The following is a 15,143-nucleotide window of genomic DNA, read 5'->3' on the forward strand; positions in this document are numbered from 1 at the left end:
CAACTTTCTAAAACTATCCAATCACTGAACGTCACTTTCGATCCTTCATTTGCATAACTATCTACAGTATCCGCCTGCTGGCCCAGGGTGAGAACTTCAGTACATAACACCAACTGTCTATCTGACTCCTCTTAACAGATTCTCTCACTCTCTCACATCAAACTATCCCAACCCACAGACATATCTTCCCTCTCTCTTCTCTAACACCCGACTGACTCCCCAACAACTCCAACTCTAACGCCAACCTCCTCCCCTTGTGTTCTTACTGGCCAATCACTTCACACTCATTTAACCCTTTCCTTATGACCCACCATGATATCACACACCCAAGAGGGCAAACGCCACAACCAGCTTTTCAGGGGCAAAGAAATATGCCATAGCTGTAGGTTGTGTATGGTCTGCAATAGCTAAAACCAGTACTCAGTCTCCATTAAGTCTAGAATAAAGTGTGTCTGCAGCTGAAGTTTCCTTCTCATTTCTACCATATTGAGCTTGGGTCATTGCCTGGGCACCATCCAGACTCTGGTATCCGGCTCTCTAGCTTTGCTTTAGATATCTATGCCTCTCAACCTGACTGTTCCTCCTTTATCTCCCTCCATCCATGCTTCCATGCCTGCCAGTATCCCCATCTGTTGGCTTGCCTTCATCCTCATCCCAACCCACTCCTGCCCCTGAGCTTTGGACAGGCTTCCCAGCTCAGCTTCTGGCTTGCAGTCGCCTCTGCCTCCAGGCTGACTCTCCTGTCTGTGGGTCAGCTCTGGGGCTTCCCAATCCAACATGGCCAGATGGACAGACACATGTTCTGATCCCAGCAGCGTGCAGACAGGTGGCAGAGAAAGAATATTCTCAGACCTGTGGCAGAGAAAGGATATATGCTCTTTTAAATTCCTAAACCGCTAATGCTATAATCTCCCTGCACTCAAGTCCCTGTGGGGTGGCAGAGAGAGTTTTGGTCCTGTTTATACTGATGCTCACACACACATTATGCAGGGAGGCCTGTTAACGCATCTGAGATCCATAATTCAGGAGCCGGGGAAATGTTTGATCAGCCATAGCATCTTTTCAAGGCGATGGCATTTCCAACGGAGTGTGCAGGAGGGGCTCGCTTGTTATCAGCTAGCATGTTGTGTTTGTAAAGATAAGGTTAATAGGATCCCTATCAGTGCTGGTATTTTAAAAATCTAGCACAAGAGGACCATAACTTAATAGAAAAGTAGTAATGAAGCGGTGGCGGCCTTGTGGTGTGGCTCTTGTTGTTTTGATTCATCTGTTAGTTGCAAATTACGTGAGCACAACCTGTACATTTTCTCTGTTAGCTGCAAATTGTGAGAAAGCCTCAGTGTCTCAGGACATGCTGGGGCAGATAAAGAATGGATGGGGAACAGTGGTGATTGGTGTCCGTTGGGACTGGTAGGTTGCAAGGCCAGGAGGCCACCTGTAGGTGGAGCCAGAGGCAATATCAGGAAGAGCCAACTGATTCTAGTTTTGTCCCCATCCTCCTCCTCCTTCCTGCTGGGTTCTACAAGGGCAACACTGAGATTAAGGAGAAGGAAGATGACAGCCAGGGATTGTCCCAGGAGGGTGGGAGCTGGATGAGACCAAGCGGAGATTGCCCAAATCGACCAGCCTCCACTGATGAGGAAACTGTGGCCCTTTCGTTTTTCTTAGGCAGCATGCCCAAAGGTCATGAGATGTTGGGGAGTGGTAGCCCCAACAACATCTGGACAGCCGTGTATTGTTTTTTTAAAAAAAACACAAATATTATAGAATGCTTCAAAGCACAGAGACAACCTACATGGTAAAAGCAAAGGAAAACACAGAAACACAAGCTCATAAAACCCATCCAGTGAACTCTTAAACAATAAAACCATCCATAGAAACTAATATAAAAACTGATGCTCTGTGGATGCCTCTGTTGATGTTCATGGCTCATCTGTGGCCCTCTGGCTGTTGTTAGACTGCAGCTCCCATTGGCTCCAGCCAGCTTGCCCAACGCTCAAGGATGCTCAGACAGTAGAACAAGAGACTCTTATTCTCAGGGTCGTGGGTTCGAGCAATATGTTGGGCAAAAAAGATGGCAGGGGGTTGGACTAGATGACCCTTGTGGGTCTATGATTCTATGATGTGAGCCCAGCCATATCTGGAAGGCCACAGGATCTCCACCGCTGCTATAAACGGAAGTGCTGTGGGATTCATTGCTGCTTTCACTTCAGCAGACTGACCTGGCTTGCGTTTCCCATTAATTGCTACTACCAGAGATAAGAAAGGAAGTGAGAGAACAATGCAACCTACTAGCATTAAATGAGATCAATTTTTTAAATGTAGGAGGCTCTTAGCGGTCTCCACTGCATTTGTCCTTTATTATCTGACAGGTTAAGATAATGACTGTAAGGTACTCTGCGCTAATTAACATCAACATTACCAGCAAGAATGAACAAATATTAACAAATTATGACAATTCACTACCACACTCTCATAGCTTATTGCTCTCCCTGCCATCCCTTCAAACTACAGTTCCTATAATTCCTTCAGGAGGGTCACCACAGGGATGCAAGAAATTCCTCCAAGCAATTTCACAGAACCTTTCAGCTCCCCTTGTAATTCCGTGGGTGTTCTGCCTGAGTAGGAATTTGCTTTAAGTTTCTCAGTTTAGGATGAAATGTGATGACAACCCCAGTTAGGTAAAGGTAAAGGGACCCCTGATCATTAGGTCCAGTCGTGACCGACTCTGGGGTTGCGGCGCTCATCTCGCTTTACTGGCCGAGGGAGCCGACGTACAGCTTCCGGGTCATGTGGCCAGCATGACTAAGCCGCTTCTGGCGAACCAGAGCAGCGCATGGAATCACCGTTTACCTTCCTACTGAAGCAGTACCTATTTATCTACTTGCACTTTGACGTGCTTTCGAACTGCTAGGTTGGCAGGAGCTGGGACAGAGCAACGGAAGCTCACCCCGTCACGGGGATTCAAACCGCCGACCTTCTGATCGGCAAGTCCTAGGCTCTGTGGTTTAACCCACAGCGCCACCCGCGTCAACAACCCCAGTTAAACAGACTTAAAAGCAGAGATGTGCTTGTAGCACAGATGTAGCCTGCCCTCTTACACCTTTGTAAGTAATGAATAAGGTGCATTGTTCATGCACAGGTGTCAAGGCAGGGGCCTCCCTCCCGCCCAGGACTAATCTTACCTTAGAGTTATCCAGGTGATGTTCAGCAAACTGCTATTCTCTCAGGGCCCAGTCTGCAGTATGGAGACTATATTGGCCTACTTTACATGGTTGTTGTAAGACAGCCTTCCTCAGCAAGGTGCTCTCCAGATGTTTTGGACTACAGCTGCCATCAGCCCCAGCCAGCACAGCCCATAGTCGGGAAACATGGGAGTTGTAGTCTAAAGCTTCTGAAGGGCACCAGATTTGGAGGGAGGGTGTTTTAAGGTTTGTGGGACTGGTGCCATCACTTTTTGTTTTTGAGCACTAGGAAGAAACATTGATACTCAACAACTTCATTGGATCTTAAATTTCTCTTAGCAGGGTGAAGTGTCATTGGATCTCTATCATCTATCATCTATCATCTATCATCTATCATCTATCATCTGTCTATCTATCATCTATCTATCAACTATAGATTTGTGTATTTGGGGTTGTTTTACCCTAGGTTTTTAACGTGTTCTGTTTTTGGTAAGTTGCTGTTATGGTTCTAGGGGTTGCTCGTGCGTAAGTTGCCGCCACTCCTGGCTAGGTTACCTGGTTGAACCCTTTCTGTCTGGACAGCCTCTAGCTTCGTGGCTGTCTCAGTCACTGGCAGAATCCGTCAGTGGGCGTTTCTTGAACTTCTTCCAGCAAAGAAGTTTTTTTTTTCCCCCAGCAAAGAAGTTCTTTGACACCAAGTCTCCTCCTACTCTCCCTGCGCGGAAGTCTTCTGCGCAGGGAGGGTGTGGGGAGCGGAGTACCCGTACTCTCTCCGCTGGTCTCTGGCGAGGAGTCTTGGAGCCTCCTCTCCGATTCCCCCATCTGCCCCCCTTCTCCACTGGTGTTACGCTGATTTCCTTCCCCAGCAGATGGGCTGCCTCTCTCCCTACTGGGACCCTCTCCGGCATCCCTCTGGAGCCTTCCCTCTGCCTCTAGCTCTGATGGCAGTTCCCTGACAGTTGCCTTGATTTTCATTCTTTGACCAAAAAAGAAAGAATAAATAAATAAATTAATAAATATAATAAACAAATATTTAATATGCATTGTGAGTTTTGAACACATATGTCAAACATTGTCGGGTTGCAGAGACTGCCTGCCAGAGCAGGTATTCATTGCTGCAAAACACTACCCAAAACACTGACGGTCAGTGTAGTCAACATTTTGCTGCCTGGATCAAAAGTTGGAAACAACATAAAGTGGGATTTTTTAAAAAAATATTGCTTACCTCTAAAACTGCACCCGTTGGCTGGGTCAATTTCCCTCCCATCGATTCTGAACACCCAGCGGCCCGGCACATTAACGTTGGTTGTGTCTTCAATGTTGGCTATATCTGGGGTTCTGGAACCAGGTATACTGAAAAAATTGGTGCTATTTCCACCGTTGAAGCCAGCCTACAATACATAGGGGAGAGTGGGGCAGGGAATGAGTAAAAGGCTGCAGCCATGGTTAGCCCACTCATGAGGGAAGGGGAGGTGGTTGCCTCAGGCAGCCTCTACTGCAGCCTCTACTGCAGATCCAGCCTCTACTGCAGCTGCATTTTATGCTATTTTGTTCCTTTTAGATCAGTGTGAGAGGCAGTGTGGTGTAGTGGTTAAGAGCGATAGACTCATAATCTGGGGAACCGGGTTTGCGTCTCCGCTCCTCCACATTCAGCTGCTGGGTGACCTTGGGCTAGTCACACTTCTCTGAAGTCTCTCAGCCCCACTCACCTCACAGAGTGTTTGTTGTGGGGGAGGAAGGGAAAGGAGAATGTTAGCTGCTTTGAGACTCCTTAGGGTAGTGATAAAACGGGATATCAACTCCAAACTCTTCTTCTTCACAGCACATCCCTGTTTTCCAGGGTAACTAAGCGTTGCACATAAAACTCACCAGGGTTAATTTCAGCAGCGTTACAACTATGTTTTCTGTGCCTGGCGTTCTATTGTATGATGCAGTTATTAGTAATTTTACTGCTGTGGTTTTCTGGGGGTTTTGTACTTATTTTGGACATCTGCACAAAGTTTCCTTCTGAATATTGGTCACTGGCCGTCATTAAGAGATGGATGAACTGATTGATGGAACTCCCTGTTAGGATATAGCTCCATTCCACCTTAAAAGGGACAGGAATGACTATTGTGTGTCACCTGCCTGTTTACATTTCCAGCACAGTCTGCTGGGAACGTCTGTTTGTATATAGCTTTTGTGTTACTGCTGTTTTGCTGGAGACGAAGGGAAGCAGACATGTTTTCCTTTGTTCCTGAACTCTGCTGAATACATTATGCTTACACATTTCTCTGTCCGCCTCTTCTGCTGTGAGAAGATTTACACACTCTGGGGACAGAGCGTGCCCGGGTCTCTAAACATATCTGAGGCTTGTGTCGCTGACCAATGCTGTTCCAAGGGAGACCGGTGATTGTGATCGTCCGGCTGCCGGCCAGTGGCTGGAGCCAGCTGGGGTCCTGCCTGATGCCCCCGCCTCCCCGGCAGTATCCCAACACTCCCATCAGTAGTGATGATGAGTCCTGATCCAAAACACCCAGAAAGCAATGCAGCGGGGAAGGCAGGTGCAACCTTTTGTGATGCAGGGTACACTTCGTCAGCTGCGCGGTTATCTTCAGTTGGCAAGCGTATGCATAAGCATGTGTGATACACACACACTTGGGCACCGAGTGGGGGAAATTGCAAAATGCAGTGGAAAATGGCAAGTGGAATAAAAGTAGAGTCTCTTGCAATTCAAGGAGAGCTTAAGTGGGGAAATAAACACAGCGACTATTCATGAAAGTGGTGCCCCACGATATGCCTCCGATGAAGTGGGCTTCATCTTCTAGCGTCTATCATACAGCTTATGGTGGAACAAATTCATTAATCTTTCAGAGCTACAAGACTGCTGTTTTTGCTGCAACAATCCTCTGGAATAAGAACATAAGACGAACCCACTGGATCGGGTCCATCTAGTCCAGCATCCTGTTCTCACAGCAGCCAATCAGATGCCTGTGGGAAACTCTTGAGCAGGAACCAAATGCAGGAACCTCTCTTCTTCTGTGGCTTCCAACAACTGGTATTCAGAAGCATTTTTGTCTCTGTGCTGAAGCAAGCACTGAACTTACAGGGAAAGGACATAGCTCAATGGATCAGCAGCTGTTTTGTGCAGAAGGTCCTAGATTCAATCTCCATCATCTGCAGGTAGGGCTGGGAATATCCCTTGCTTGAAACCCTGGAGAGCTGCTTCCAGCCAGCATGGACAATATTGACCTAAGTGGACCAGTGGTCTGGCTCAGTCTGTTTCTTTGAACCACACTCTGAACTGTGAGTAGTGACTCTGCCATTCTATTCCTACTGTGATTCCTATGGAATGGACGGACGGACAGTTGGTTGGTTGGTTGGTTGGATGGATGGATCCAGCTCTTCCTCCAACTCCAGTATCTATCACTAAGATCTTTGCCTCAGGGCAAGGCACAGGCGCACTTTTCAAAATGGGCCCTGCATCCTGTTTCCTCAGGCTGAACATAGTCTCTGGGCCTTGAAGGGGAGGAGGACAGGAACATGTCCCTTCTCAACTCAGATGCTACAGGTGGAGAAAGAGGCAACACGACCCCTCTCCAGAACTTGGGACCTTTTTTGGGGGGGGTGTTAGATACTGTTCTCTACACCCACAGAGCTGCCTGCTTTTTCCTCATGGATGCCAGGCACCAAAATGGTCACTGGAGAAGACAGCCTATGGAGAGAAACTCAAGTTCCTACCTGAGCCATCACACCACCAAGGCCTGTCAGAGGGTCTCCTCCACTTGCGGTCCCTGTGGTCCAGTTGATTTCCTCATAGTTGAAGATGGCAAAGGAGGATGTTCCATCTGAGACCAGGAGAGCCTGGAAGGTGTTCACCTGTTTGACGCACAAATGCTTGTTTTAGACAGTGAGATAAATGTTTCCCTTTGGCCAAGCTTTTCCTCTGAGTTTGAATAATTTTTCCAAACAATTAAAAAAAATATAAACAAATAAGCGCAACTTTTTAATTTATGAAATTAGGGCACAACATCTTAAGCACACCAAATTTCAATATTTTGTTTTCTAGTCCCTAAAAGCCCAACAGCACCTTTAGTTGGCTGAAAACATTTAGTACTGAAAACATTTAAATTGGGATATAATCTTGACATTTTTGTAAGCAAGACAGAGCAGAGCAAAGAATTAGTCTGCTCCCCCCCCCCAATGCACACACTGAATTTTCGTTCCGCTGCTGATTCAACCTCAACAGATGTTTCTCCAACAAAAATATCTTAATTTACCCATTTTGTACTTTGTACGTCCTATAGATGGCAGTGTTAGAATAAGCACTGAAAAACATGAGTAAAACTTTGTTCTCGAACTTCTGGTATCAGCCTTCCCACCATCACATTTTTATCCATACAAGCGTTATCTTATTCGGTTACCTTCCCTATTCAGATAGTATAATAATGCAAACACTGGCTTTTGTAGAACAGTAAACAGGATTTTGCACCAAAACCTAGGCAACAGAATATGTTGGCCATTGATTTGTTTGTTTATTTAAGTTTAGAAGACCTTCCTACTTGGGAGAGAAAAGAAAAGGGCCTGGAAATTAATCTAATAGTGAATAGATTTCAAAGCCACAACCAGGAGAGGCTGGTCTGGCCTGAATGTGCCCTTCTTAATAATAATAATAATAATAATAATAATAATAATAATAATAATAGAATAGGACGTCCCTATTTTCATTGGAGGGTATGCAATTTAAGTCTGAGAAGTTTCAACAATTAAAACAAATGCTATATTAGATAGCACAGTAATGCTTCAACAGCAATAAGCCCATTGATAGTCTATGTGGTTTGCCCCAGTAGTATGCTAAAAAAACACAAGACTGGGCTGTCCATAATGTGCGAGTTAAAAGGTGGCGGCAGTAAGCATAGCTGTCTGGATCTGTCCCCCTGGGACTTGTCTCACTGGGATGCAGAGTGGTCAGGCTAACGAATCAATGCCTGTTAAAGCTGCTTTAAAGTCTCCTCATGCAATTGGAAGTTCAAAATACGAAATCACAGAATATTAAAATAGTCCAGCAGATGATACATCAAACGGCAGCCGCTCAGAGCCGCATGCTCAACCAGAGTTAAAATAGCTCCGCTTCGGAGAATTAAATGCATGAGATTCCAATTTACATCGGGTCGGGATACTGCCCAGTGCCTGGAAGAGGCCCAATTTCAAAGCAATTTTGGCAGTGTGTAACTTCTCCTTTTATGGCCCCTCCATGACATGTGTTTTATAGAACCTCCTATTTCAACCACCATAAAAGTGGGCCCAGCGGACCAGCTCTCTCCTCCCTCCGGCCGGCATCCTTAATTCCCCTGACTTTAATGGAATGATTAAACCAAGAACCAATTTGGCCCAATAAATCTAAAACCCACAGTAGTGAAGCAAATGCTCCTCTTAATTTATGAAACCATTTCCCTTGGCTTGTATTTTTGGGTGGAAAGGTGGAGAAAGAGTTGGATGTCTGGCTTTTACAGCCCATCAGTTGATGATGATGATGTTTTTCAGCCCAATCAATACATACACTGATGTTTGTCCAACCACTTTCCAGTATGATAAGGTAAGCACTAAAAAGAGAGAAGATGACTTTTCCTCCCCCACCCCCTTTATTTTTTTAAAAAGAGATACCATCCTGCAATGTCCTTCAGAAGATGTGTTGGGACAAAGGTGAGATCTGGACCAGGGATGACATGTTTGCAGCTGACATCCTTAACTAGAGGTGTTCCCACTAAGCAAAGTCCCCCTCCACCAATTTCACAGTCACATTGACACTATACATTTAAAGCACATGGTGCTTCAAAGAATCCTTGGAACTATAGTCTACCTCTCGCAGAACTGCATTTCCCAGTGCCCTTAACCAACTACATTTGGTTTTGGGGATGGAAGGTGCTTTCAATGCATGGTCTAAGATGTGGTGACCAGCAGGGCTTATTCCCCAATAACTATGCATAATAATAATAATAATAATAATAATAATAATAATAATAATAATACCTTTATTGTCAATGTACAACCTGCATACAATGAAATTGCAGGCTTAGTTGCAGTGAACTTCAACTGGATCATGTTCAGATCTCATTTATTGATATATCCCACCTTTTCCACTCAGCAGACCCACAACATTTCCTTCCGTTCCCCAGGCTGGAACACCACAGGGAAAACTCAGCTGCGCTCTGCTTCCAGTTTATCAGCTCCAGACCTTGTGCTTGGAGCTGTCAAGCGCTGCCAGGGCTCAAACTGGGAAGCTTTGCGTCTCTGTGCAGCTGGGGTGAGTCACTGAATGTCAAGGGTGCAACATCGTGCAGTGAGGTACCCTCAGATCCTGGGGCTGACTCCAGCCAGCCAACTGGACAATGGATTTTCCTCATTTTCAGCAGCCTGGGCTCCAGCTGGGAGGGGCCGTTTGGCTCTGCCAGGCAGTAGCAGTGAAGGAAGAAACCAACCCAAGCCCCAGCACCACATCCAGGTCTGAACCACAGCTTGAGGAGAAGGAGAAGGAGAAGAAGAAGAAGAAGAAGAAGAAGAAGAAGAGAAGGAGGAGGAAGAGTTTGGATCTGATGTCCCGCTTTATCACTACCCAAAGGAGTCTCAAAGCGGCTAACATTCTCCTTTCCCTTCCTCCCCCACAACAAACACTCTGTGAGGTGAGTGGGGCTGAGAGACTTCAAAGAAGTGTGACTAGCCCAAGGGCACCCAGCAGCTGCATGTGGAGGAGCAGGGAATCAAACCCTGTTCACCAGATTACGAGTCTACTGCTCTTAACCACTACACCACACTGGCTCTCATCAGCTCAGTGACTCTTGAGTCAGGGAGACTTCTGAACAGGGACCTCCAGTGTCTATACCCCAGGCCAGCATCTTCCCTGCCCAAGGAACCAATTTCCCCTGTGGGAGAGACCACATTGTCAACACAGGCAATAATTGTGGAGGGAACTGTCAGAAAGGAGGAGGAGGTGGAGTTCTGGGCTGCAAACCAATGCCCTGCCCCTTTTAAGATCTTCCACGTCTCAAAGAAAGTGCAGAGCCTGGGAAGGATGATCTGGCCCCGGAAACATAACAGCCTTTAGCCCACTGTTGGACTTTGTTGGAATACTTTGCTTACTAGGGGATGCATCCAGTGTTTTCTGCGCGCCAGCACAAGGGCTCTTGCACATGAGTATTCATGTTGAGCAACAGAAGAATCCAATGCAGCAGTTGCACTAGCGGAAACTCATTGCGCAACAGATTGTGAAGTCTATTGCACAACAGAGTCACCAGAAACCTGCTTATGAGTTTTCCTTCAGAACACCATTCTGCAAGGGTACAAACCAAAACCATTTGACACTGGGGGAAAGGCAATGTTGCTACAAGTTCCATTGAAAGGGATGAATGTCACCCCCTCCCCCGCCTTAAGTGCCCACATTCTTTTATATTCTGTATGTAAATCTTCAGTGTCTTTTCCTCGCCGTTTTGTGTGAAGGATGGTGCCGTTCAAAACAAATTGCACTGTGCCGCAAATGCAATTCCCTCTCCCCAAAACAATCCATGCTTCCTCAACCTTGCTGCCTCCTCCAGACGTTTTGAATTGAGTGAGAATGAGATTGGTAAAGGTCGTTTCAGGAAAGGCAAAGAAGCACGAAGGAGCATGCCCTTTGGTTGCAGCTGATTTGAGTCTGTTGCTTCAGAGCACAGCCACAGTTTCCCAGTGGAGACAGCAGGGGAAACAAACAAAACAACAACATCTGTCCCCCCTGGGAAACAAAACCATGGCCCTGCTTAGTGGGGGCATCTCATGATGCTTTATTTGGGTATCATGTAAGTTGATCAGGTTTGAAAAATGGCTGAAAGGTGTATTTGGTCAAACACCTATCCAGAGCTCAATGGTAGAGGACATGCATTGAATGCAAAAGCTGAGGCTGCTGAAGAGACCAGAGACCATCTTGGCAGTGAGTCCTGGAAGACCTGCTCCCTGCCTTGCAGGCCTTTTCCCAACTGGCCTGGGAAGGGAGGGCCTGGACTGACTCCAGCTACAAAAGCTGAGGCCACAGAACAGACTCATGGGCTGGTGTATTGTTTACAGGGGGCGTTGTTGGGGCAGGGCATGGTTGCTGTTAGCTTTTTATATCTTTATTTTAGAACTTGTGATTTCTATGGAAATAGTTCCTTTCAGTTGTGTATTTTGTTTTGTTTATTGTTTATAATTACTTTATTATGTTGTAGTTACAGGCATCCTCCTACTTATGTGGGGTTTATGTTCTGGGCTCCGTGCACATAACTGAAATAGCGTAAAGGGGGGAGTACCTCATTTTAATAGGGCATGCAGGGAGGGGGGAGAGAGAGAGACTCACATGTGCCACCAGGGCCAATCTCTCCAATCCCTTGCATCACAACAAGTGAGTGACCAAGAGCAACTTCCGGGCAGCAGCCCCGAGCAAGGGAAGGCACAGCATTCCAATCAATTTATTTATTTTGCGGCGACCTGCATAAAAGCAGTCACACACAAATAAAATGTGCATAACTGGGGGGATGCCTGTATGTGGTTTTTCCATGTTGTAAGCTGCCTTGAGCATGGTTTGAACTGTGGAAAGGCAGCATACAAATAACATTATGTATGTTTGTTATGTATGTAGATGGTCCCAGGTTCAACCCCTCCTATATTTATTTATTTATTCACTATAGGCGGTTACAGAAGCATCAGACAGCACCTCATGCAAACTTGCTCTGGGTCTATTTTAGTATTCAGTTAATAACTAATATAGTATATAAGTTACTGAGATTAACAAAGTAGAGTATTTTTTTTTATTAGTGTGGAAAAATGTTTTGCCTCCCACCTTCATCAGCTGCCAAAACATTTTGCCACGTTGATAAAAAAGATGCTTTGCTAATCACAGTAGCACGCACACAATATTTGCAGTATATTTGTGTTTTCCATGCAACAACATAAAATAAGTGGCTTACAAGATAAATACATATATATATCAAATGACTTAAAACCCACAGTAATGCAATCAAATGTGATGCGGCATAAAAATCAGAGTCAAAATTACTATCGGTATCAAAGAGTGGAGAATAGAACATAAGAGCTAGAACAGATAGAAAAGGTCACGACAGGATTTGAAAGATGGGTGGGGGTTTGAAAGGTCCTTACTGGCTTCCAAAAGGACATTAGAGGAAGCAGCAGATGGTCCTCTGTGAAGAGGGCCTTCTGCAGCTGGAGAGCCTTCATCAAACAGAACGCTCTGCACCAGCCACCCACAACTCCCCATCTAGTGATGGCACCTGTAGAAGGCTTTCTGACAAAGACCTCAAGGTCTTTGTAGGTACATGGGAGAAGAGGAAGAGATCCTTCAGATATTGTCCCAAGCCATGAAGGCCCTTAAAGGTCAACACCAGTCCTTTGAATTGGACTGTGAGCCAGTGAAGATGGCAAAGTGCTTGTGTGATATGTTTGCAACACAACATGTCCCAGTTAGGAATCTGACAGCCATATCCTTGACTGAATTTTCCAGGCTGTTTTCAAAGGTAGCCCCAGGTGCAACACAGTGTGACGATCTAAACAGAAGATCACTAGGGCACAGATCCTGGAGGCAAGGTGGGATCCCAGCTGGTGTATTAGCCCAAGCTAGTTGAAGGCATCCCAAACTAGAGAGGCCACTTGTGTCTCTAATGACACAGAGGGATCACTAAGAATTCCAAACTAAGAACCTTTACAGTGAATGCAACCTTCTCCAGAACAGGTTGACACACCATTCACCTGGGCAGGTAAGCAGCCAACTCAAAGTAACTACCCTCTGTCTGGTGTGGATTGAGTTTCAAGTTATTGGCCCTCATCCAGCCCATTACCTTATCAAGGCACAAAAATGAACTAGATCAGGTATGGCTAATCTGTGGCCCTCCAAATAATGTTGGGCTCCCATCATCCCCAGTCAGCATGACACTAGGCAAAGATGATGGGAGTTGAAGTCCAACATCATCAAGAGGTACATAGGTCAGCTGCCTCTGGGCTAGATAGGTTGATGGTCCAATACTGGACCAAGATGGACTAATGATTCAGCAGACTGAAATGATATAATCATTCATACGATCTCTAAATGAGCGGCTATTATGCTGTTCATCATAAGATACAGTGGTACCTTGGGTTACGAACTTAATTCATTCCGGAAGTCCGTTCTTAACCCGAAGCGTTCTTAACCCGAGGCACGCATTCCCTACATAGGCCTCCATGGCCCCGGAAGAGGAATTGTGTTCGTATCCCGGGGCAAAGTTCGCAGCCTGGGACACCTACTTCCGGGTTTGTGGAGTTAGTAATCCAAAGCGTTTGTAACCTGAGGTACCACTGTACAACAAGGGCAGCAGAACAAGATTCCTTTCACTTGTGCTTTTTTTGTGATGGAACGCACTGTTACAGAGTGCATTCCCCCCATTTTTGTTGCCCATGGCAGCCATTTTGTGCTGGCACCCATGACACTTTTATCAAGGTTTGAGTACTGAGTCAAATCTCTCTCTCTCTCTCTCTCTCTCTCTCTCTCTCTCTCTCTCACACACACACACACACACACACTGCCAATCGACTATGCCCTCTGCATCATTTGAATCTTTAAAATAGTCAAATACAAAAATAAATACACCAACCAAAAGCAAACACAAAGCGGAAAGAAAATCAAATCAAATCAAATCCTAGTTATACTCAGAGTAGACCCATTGACATTAATAGACGTGACTAATTTACATCTATTAATGTCAGTGGGTCTACTCTGAGTTGAAGCTAAGTGGATACAACCCATAAACACACCACTCGATGATGCCACCTTTATTAGATATTCAACATCTGTAAGATGCGTGGGTAGTTCTGGTCTCTGCACTAGCGACTGGGGAACAGTGCCCCCTCCCCTGATAATATCAGCATTAGCTGCAATCAATGAATGAGCATTGCAGCCAACTGCGATCAATCCCCTCTTTGACTGGAGCTTGATTTTTTGTTGTGATAGCGTTGCAAATGGCTCTCTTTCATTTTTTCCCTTCTATGCTTTTAAGAACCCTGTTGGGATTTTTGTGCGGCGGTTAGATTCTTTTGGACACACAAGCAAGCAACCTTCATTTCTGAAATGGCCCTCCTTCCCCGCCTGCTCCGATTAACATCACAGAGGAGAAATTCCATCTGTGCTTACTTACATTTAAAAGCCATAAAGTTCTGGAAATCAGATCAGTCGCTTGGGCCAAAACATTTTTTTTTAATGGGGAGGGGGGCTATTTTCTTCTCCCAAAAGGCAGGCTTTAAGATGATGGATGGCAGCCAAAGATTAATTTATTGTGGCAGAGGGGACACTGAAGGTGGGCTACACACACACATGTATATCTATAGATATATACACCTTCATTTATATACTGTATCTGGAAGATCTCTCTTGGTTCCATTAAATATCCACTGGGGACTAGTTGGTGACTCGAGAGACTGGCTGGGCTTACCAGGTCAAACAGCATTTTCATTCAGGTACTGCCCCTGACAACAGCACCTACCCTTTTCCCCACCCTGGAGCCTACAATTTAGATGAAGTCTCTCTTCAATGGAGAGACCCACTATCAAGTTGTTAAAAGCAGGGACACACTAAGTGAAAATGCTAATGGGCTGGAAATGAGCAAAGCTGAGAAGCTGAGCTCCAGACTTCTGCAGTAACTTAAGCAGAGCATCTGGAAACTGGCTTGTGGAGAAGGAAAAGTACAGAATTAATAGCCTAAAGAACTCTAGAAACAGCAAGCAGACGTGGTAAACCCATGCGCCAACTTGGCGTCACTGAGCCTTGTCCAGTAACTAGTGAACACAAAAAAAAAAGGTATCTGAAGAAGTGTGCATGCACACGAAAGCTCATACCAAGAACTAACTTAGTTGGTCTTTAAGGTGCTACTGGCAGGAAAAAAATTTTTTTGTTTTGACTATGGCAGACCAACACGGCTACCTATCTGTAGT

General features: G+C 45.6%; 1 protein-coding gene across 2 annotated transcripts in view; it reads right to left on the reverse strand.

Annotated features, from left to right (window-relative positions):
• Window positions 1–15,143, reverse strand: part of TECTA (tectorin alpha) — an 86,907-nt gene that overhangs the window by 59,225 nt on the left and 12,539 nt on the right. For both annotated transcript variants that reach the window (XR_014542065.1, XM_083588258.1), the window contains exons 4-5: window positions 6,906–7,043; window positions 4,411–4,576 (exon numbers count right to left, since the gene is read on the reverse strand). Coding sequence is in view for 1 of the 2 variants with exons in the window: in XM_083588258.1 (XP_083444384.1) it covers window positions 4,411–4,576; window positions 6,906–7,043 (304 nt within the window). In the remaining variant the exon portion in view is untranslated. The remainder of the gene's footprint in view (window positions 1–4,410; window positions 4,577–6,905; window positions 7,044–15,143) is intronic.

Source organism: Podarcis filfolensis (assembly GCF_964270895.1).
Source record: "Podarcis filfolensis genome assembly, chromosome: 15".
Lineage (NCBI taxonomy): Eukaryota > Metazoa > Chordata > Lepidosauria > Squamata > Lacertidae > Podarcis > Podarcis filfolensis.